This window comes from Quercus robur, chromosome 8, assembly GCF_932294415.1.
Source record: "Quercus robur chromosome 8, dhQueRobu3.1, whole genome shotgun sequence".
NCBI lineage: Eukaryota > Viridiplantae > Streptophyta > Magnoliopsida > Fagales > Fagaceae > Quercus > Quercus robur.
In genome coordinates this window covers 49898880-49906512 of record NC_065541.1, presented here as the reverse complement: position 1 = coordinate 49906512, position 7633 = coordinate 49898880, and the positions used below count along the sequence as shown (strand labels likewise).

Below are 7633 nucleotides of genomic sequence, written 5' to 3'. Positions count from 1 at the left end.
TTCTTTAAATCGAAAGGCATCACCTTATAGTGGTAGTTTCCGACGGGTGTCATGAACGCCGTTTTCTCTTGATCTTCTAGAGCCAGTGGTATCTGATGATAACCCTGGAAGGCATCCAGGAAGCTCATTCTGGGGTGGCCTACAGTGGCATCTACCAATCGGTCTATTCGAGGCAACGGGAACGAGTCCTTCGAGCATGTCTTGTTTAAGTCTGTGAAGTCTACGTAGACTCGCCACTTCCCTGTCTTCTTCTTTACCACCACCGTATTTGCCAACCATTCGGGGTAAAAGACTTCTTTGATGGCCCTTGCCTTTTTCAGCTTCATCACTTCATCCCTAACCGCATCGGCATACTCTTTCAACGGGCGCCGGGGTAGCTGCTTCTTTGGAATGGAGGACGGGTTAACGTTCAGGTAGTAACAAACGAGGCTAGGGTCAACCCTCGGGGCATCGTAGGCATCCCATGCAAACACATCAACGTTCCTTCTTAGAAACCCTACCAGTTTCTCTTTTTCTTAAAAAGGTAATTCCAAGCTGACTTGGAAAAATCTTTTTGGATTATCGTCAACGGCAACCCTTTCTAAACTTTCACATTTTATCTCCTCGGCTAGTTTGCTGACTTGTGCTGCCGAGGAGGTTGATTGCTATAAGCCCTTCACAGAAGCTGAGGATTCGGCATTGGACTAGCGCGAGATGGCGGCCACCATGCATTGCCTAGCCATGGCTTGATCTCCACGAATTTCTTCCACTTGGCCCCTGGACGGGTATTTTACCTTCTGGTGAAGCGTAGAAGACACGGCTTCCAGGGCATGGAGCCAAGGTCTGGCTACTATGGCCGTGTAGGGTAAGTAGGCATCGACCACGATAAAATCTACCTCCACCACCTCTGATCCGATCTATATGGGTACTCTGATCCGATCTATATGGGTAATCTGATCTGCCCTTTTGGTACAACAGTCTTCCCTTCGAAACTTATAAGAGGAGAGTCATAAGCCATTAAATCCTCAGGCCTTAAGTTCAGCCCCTTATACAGATCAGGGTACATTACTTCCACTGCACTACCCGGATCTACTAGTACCCTCTTTACGTCAAACCCTCCAATCCTCAACGTAACCACTAAAGTATCGTCGTCCGGGAATCCCAATATTGGTGAGTTCCCCTGTTTAGGTCTTTTGGACTCCCTTTCACCGTCCTCGGCGGGGAGTCGAGCCACGATCAGTACCCCAGAGGGAAAAAAGCCTATTCTTCCTGGGGCAGCGAGGATGACCTGTATCGTCCCCATGGGAGGTCTCAAAGATACATCTTTCCGAGGCTCTTGAACTGCTTGGCCCAGATGACCGCTGGAGTGGTGTAAAAGGTGACGTAACTTTCCTTCTCGGACCAACTGATCCAAGTGATTCCATAGATTTCTGCAATCCTCGGTGGTATGCCTTTGGTCTTGATGATAATGACAATACAGGTTCTGGTTGCGCTTCAAGGGGTCTCCGGCCATTTTACTCGGCCATTTGAAGAAAGGCTCGTTTTTGTCTTTCTCCAGAACTTGTTGCACCGGCTCTCTAAATATGGCATTAACCGTTTGCATGTTGGTTTGTCCAGCCTGTCTCGAAAAATCCCTCTTCGGCTGGTTACTATTATATCGTTCCAACCTGTAATCATTCCCTTTGAGGGGGGTGATCTTCTCCTTTCTTTTCCCTTGTAGCTGGTCCTCTTCCACCCTCTTATATTTGTCAATCCTGTCCATCAATTGGCGAATACTGGTGACGAGTTTACCAGTTAGAGATTTCCTTAAGTCGTGCTCGATGGAAGGCCACTTTTGAACGTGCTGATGGCGACGTCATCATGGTTTTCATCCATCTCGTTATACATTTCCCAATATCTATTCGAATACGCCTTTAAGGTTTCCCCTTCATGCATAGACAAGGATAATAATGAACTTAGGGGTCGTGGGACTTTGCTATTTGTAATAAAGCGAGAGCAAAAAGCCTGAGTGAGCTGCTTATAGGAATCTATGGAGTTCGTCTTCAAGCTGTTGAACCATCTCATCGCCACTGGTCCCAGGCTGGACGGAAAAACTTTACACATCAGAGACTCATTTTGGGAATGGATAGTCATTCTCTGGTTAAACTGGCTCACGTGTTCCACAGGGTCTGCTCGGCCGTTGTAGATGGCAAACGTAGGTTGATTGAAGCGTCGAGGTAATTTAGCCCCCTCTACCCTATGCACGAAGGGTGATTTGGAGATCTGATCCAGTGCCTTGTTCACGGTATCATCACCCAGACCCTTATTGGATGGGCTCTAATATCTCCGTTCAGGGCGCAACTCCTTCTCGTAAGAAAAGGTTTCACTTGGGAAAGTTCTTGACCTCCGTCTGTAACTGACATCCTCCTCCTCGTTAGAGGATGTATCTGAGCTGGAAAGGGACTGCCTTCACTATGCACAGCGCAACTTCTTTTTCAGGTCGTCTATCTCTCGCTGCATGGTCTGATAGTTGTTTCGCCTTTGGGATATGCGACTACCTACTTAGGAGTGGCTTTGGCTCGTCTGAGTAGTATGTACGCTTCCCTCTCGGTTTCTTCCATTGCCTGGATTTGGCCCAGGGTTAGGAGGATTATTTTGCCGTTGGGGCCCAATAGGTTCTGTCTGCTGAGGGTTAGCTTGGTGTGGATTTTCTTGGTGTGGACTTGATCCTGTCATGCTTAACTGTCGTACTTACTAACACTTAAGTTCTCCCCACAAACGGCGCCAATTGTGGGAAGACAATTTTTGGAGCCCAAACCCCAATCGTGTGAAATTTTGATCCAAAAAGCCCAACACAATGAATTTAGTAGAGTACGGGTTTAAGAACTAAGATTAGATAAGCTAGACAGAGACTTGCATGGGACAAAGGTACACATGAGTAAGAACAAAAACCATTACGTTGAAAAATCTTCTAGTCCGAGGAGATTCAAAATTATATTTATATATACAGACCAGTACATTAGGATTTCTTTGCATGTCACAGTATTCTTGCCTCTTTTTTCTATCCCCCCCTTATTTTGGGGGTTTCTACACATTATATAGACTCTTCTTTACTATCTGGGCTTTACACTTGTTGATTATCCAAGCCTCCACTTGAGCACCCATCCCATCAGATACCTCTTTCAGTCCTTTGTAAGTTGCGGTGGCCAAGTCAACACTGTTCAGGGGTCTTCTCCACATTAATGCGGCCAAGAAGGTAGTTGTAGTGCATTCAATGTGATGGTGGCAGCTTTTGCTGAGATATTTTGTGTTTCCACCCTTTTCACGTATTTAGGGGATGGGCTTCAGTGGCTTGGACGTACCTCTGCTCCGGTTTTTCAGTGTCCGAGGAGGAATTCCTCCTCAGACCTTTTTTTTGTCTCTCGTGATAAGGCTTAAAACGTGGATCGCTGAGCCACGTTGCCTCCTCGGACGGGCCCAAGGCCCAACTCATTATTTTGGGTCGTAGCCCCCACAATTATAATTGTTAAAAGTTTTTTACAGAATACTAAAATTAAAATCCTCATACCAGGTGTCTTTTTTTTTAATAGAAAATTGATTATTTATTTTTTAATTTTTAGTAATCTACATCAAATATTATTTTTTTTTGTTTTAATAATAAAATTTGAGTTAATTATGTGCTCATGTTCATCTCACTTAAACTATGTAACTAATATAAATTCATGTTTTACAACAAAATTTCATTACGTGACTCACCGTAAGTATATAATATTTTTAACATAGTTTATTTTAAATGAAACTTTATTAGCAAAGAGTTAATAAAACTAACATACTATTCTGATTAACACTTAGTTATCGAAAGTTTCAAGAAAATTAAAAGTTTTTTATTATTTATTTAAAATTATTTTATGATCAATTGTAATATATATATATATATAGAGAGAGAGAGAGAGAGAGAGAGAGAGAGAGAGAGAGATAAAAAAAAACTTGATCTTGTAAGCATTCACCAATTAACTTAAAGTGATATTTTTTTTAATATCTATTTTATCAATAAATTTTAATAATTTTTTTTTTCTTATGATAAAAGATTAGTCTAACATAATATTAAGACCAAGAAACCACTACAAAAAAATCATCCTATTACAACGTTTTTTTTTTTTTTCTGGGGCTTTTAAAAACCGCCATAATAGAGGAGCCTATAGCAGCGCTTTTTGAAACTGCTGGTATAGAAAATCCTATTATGGCATTTCAACACTAGCGCTTCATTAAGTGCTGCAGTAGGAGTAAATTTTACAAAATATCAAAACAAAGTTTATTTGAGCAATCAACATATTTGACCTGATTTGATTATCACCCTTTTTTTTAATTGAAAATACATAAAACATAAAAGACATGTATATCACCTATAGTTCTAAAACGGCATTGCTTGTTATTAAAAGAAATTGATTGGAAAAATATTAGACAATTTATAGGTAAAAAAATGTTCATGAGATATTGGAGGGAATTAAACGAAAAGATGATATTATTAATTTTGAATCAAAAAAAGTTTTTTGGGAATTGGTTTTGAGGAATATGAGAGATTAAAAATTAAATAGTTGTGTTGAGTGACACTCCAAAAGATGATATACTCGCTGGGGTTTCAAGAGTGTGCAGACAGAGGAAGATAAACTCTTTATTAGAGCCCCAAATTGCTATTTTAGCAACCCACTCGCTCAAATTGAGCTTGAACTTTATCTGGATATGTTGCGAAAAAAAATTAGCAACCTTGAATAGTAAATTTGTGTATATACAAACCATTCTCCATTCTTTTCCACAATTCATATTCATATTGTAGCAAGTTCTTGTCATTTGGTATCAGAGCTGACGATCTTGAGATGATCGAATCCATTGCAACTCATCAAGCCTTCATAGAGTTTTATTTTAAAAGCGGAGATCATTTTTGGTGGCTTATCAAGCTCTATGAATTATTTGCTTTATACAACACACCACTGTTGTCTACAACTTCAGATCTTGAGGACGAGGGAGAAGAAATGGAGATGGGTGGTGAGTCTAACTAACGAGGGAGAGAGAGAGAGGTAGAAGAGATAATGATGAGTTAGAGGTTGTTTGGATGAGTGAGTTTTGAGTGATATGATTTTGTTTTCATCACTCATCATCCAAAATTTTTGGGACCCACGAAAAATATTTTGTTTGGACACCATCACTCATGTTTGGTCATCCGGTTTTGGTGATCCTATCACTCAAAAAACTGAGTGATGAAGACCAAAAATGAAAACACATTTTCCTTGTTTTCAAAACTCATCACCCATGACTCAGTGGCAGTTTCGTAATAAGCTGTCTCAGTGGGCCCCATTCGACCAGTGAATTGTCCCATCTATCTAACCGTTGGAGCTTGCTTCCTTGTTACTCTGCATTTGCCCGAAAATTTTTTCCTAAAAAATTACCCTCTTCTCACTTCCCTCTCATTTTCACTTCCATCCTCATCCCCAGCGAGGTAGCTCCATGGCACCACAGTCCGTGTTCGAAGACTGAACGAGGCCTGAGAAGATCGTCCGTGTTTGAAGAACAACGCCTCATCGAAGCTCTGAACCAAGCCGGAATCTTCACCAGCGAGTGTAGCTCTCTGTCACCGTGTCCATACCTCTCTCTCCCTTTCCCAAGTGCAATATTATCTCCCAGGTGCAGTAAATCTCTCTCTCTCCCTCTCCATTTTCCATGTCCCTGGTCTGGTTTGGGTTTTTTGTTGGATGTGAAAGGGGTTTTTGATTTAAAGTACTGATGTTGGTTGTGGCTTGTGAGACATGTTGATTGAATTCTTCTCATATGGATTTTTAGGTAAAATTTGTATTATCTTACTCTAATACCATAGGTCCAAAACAGAGCATGTAAGTGAAAAAAAAAAAACAAAAAACAAAAAAAAAAACAAATAATCATTTGTATTATACTCTTAACAACGAATAGAATGAGCTGTTATTTAGATTATTTGGACAGCTTGTTTTTTTCAAACTATATTTAGTCTTAAGTGAAATTTTTCTTGAAGATTTTGTGATTGGAAGCCTAGAATGCAGGAGTTTATATACATTGTTATTTTTATTAGATGCATTTTATCCAAAAAAAAAACAACGTATGACCATAGCAGACTTAGAAGTACTGATTTAAGCCGGGTAATAAGATAATCAATGTCGCCGCTTACAAGAATTTTATATTGTCTTATGGTGTGTTAATGCTGCCAGATTCAGATAGGGGTGAAAACTAGCCCAAGATTGCTCAGGTGCTTGTTCCATGAAAAATCAAAACTAATCCAGATGCACTTTCGAGCCATTAGCACAAATTATTAAAATTCTTTTTAAAGACACAGATGATCTGTGCCTGTTAAGTCTATTCAATTGAGTCGTGTTTGTTGGCATAAACTTTGGACCTATAATCATAAAAATGATTTTTAAATATTTGTCTAACTCTTCCGCAGGTTTTCAGACATAAAATGTGCCTCACCAATGTTATCGCGTATTCACCTTATTTCTAGTTCCATGTCTTAAGAATTCTTTATTTTGAGTGCATCCATGATAATTTTGGCATCTGTCTTGTCAGTTGGCTCCATGGGAAAAGCATAAGGCTGATAAGAGTGCCTAAAACTTCAACACTATAATAGACTATTTCAATCAACCTCAATATAATAACTGATTAGCAAAATAGTAAAATATTTAAGTTTAATATTAATAAAAACAAAACCTAACTTAAAATCTAGGATTTAACTAATATGTTACTCAGCTCCACAATTATATAATTCAATCTCAAAATTTTATAAATCATATTTTTCTTCATTTTTTCTTTTTCTTGCTGGTTACTTAGTACACTACCTGTGTGCTTTGGTTCCTTATATAATTTTCATTTTTCTTACATGAAGCATTATTTAATTATTAAAGAAGGAAAAAAAATCCCAATCCTGAACCTGCCTCATGAATCCCCTCCATATAATCACATGCTATTGTAGTTTTTTTTTTTTTTTTTTTTAATTGTAATCCCAAACAACTCTATAAATGAATCATTTTAGTGGCCAATTCATAAAACTATGAATATACAAATATTAACATATGCAATTGTGTTGGGAAACTTGTATTAGATGGCACAAGAAACACAGGATTTTGACGAGAAAAAGTGGCCTCCCCACATTGAACATCTTTTCATTGACCTCATGGTCGATGAACAACAAAAGGGGAACATGGAACATGGTGTCTTTAAGGCCAAAGTTTGGTTATCAATTACGAAAACCCTAAATGAGCAAACTGGGAAGGGTTTCACCCTTAAGCAAGTGAAAGACAAGCATAATAGGCTTAGGCAAAAACAAAGAAAGTGGGGCCAACTTTTGAGGCATACCGGGTTGGGGTGGATGAGACAACCCAAACGATGACTGCTTTTGATGAGGTGTGGGCTAACGTGATTGCGGTATGTTATATTTACTATCCTAATTCTTTGTATATTTGTTTGTAATTTTCTATTTCATATTAGCATGATTTTGATGTATATGTTGTTATTTCAGGAGGATAATAAGGCAGCTGCATTACGGAAGAAAGGGTGTCCTGATTATGAGAAGCTTAAGCAACTTTTTGCCTCTAATACTGCAACTGGTTCCCTTCAAATTTCCTCAAACACGCCAGCCCCAGATAGTGATGAAGAG

The 7633-nt window shown here is 39.2% G+C and overlaps 1 protein-coding gene across 1 annotated transcript; it reads right to left on the bottom strand.

Annotated features, from left to right (window-relative positions):
• Positions 1 to 919: 919 nt before the first annotated feature.
• On the bottom strand, positions 920 to 1741 carry LOC126696419 (uncharacterized). The gene has a single exon (XM_050393166.1). It carries the CDS (start codon positions 1739 to 1741, stop codon positions 920 to 922), a length of 822 nt encoding a protein of 273 aa, XP_050249123.1.
• Between the last annotated feature and the right edge of the window lie 5892 nt (positions 1742 to 7633).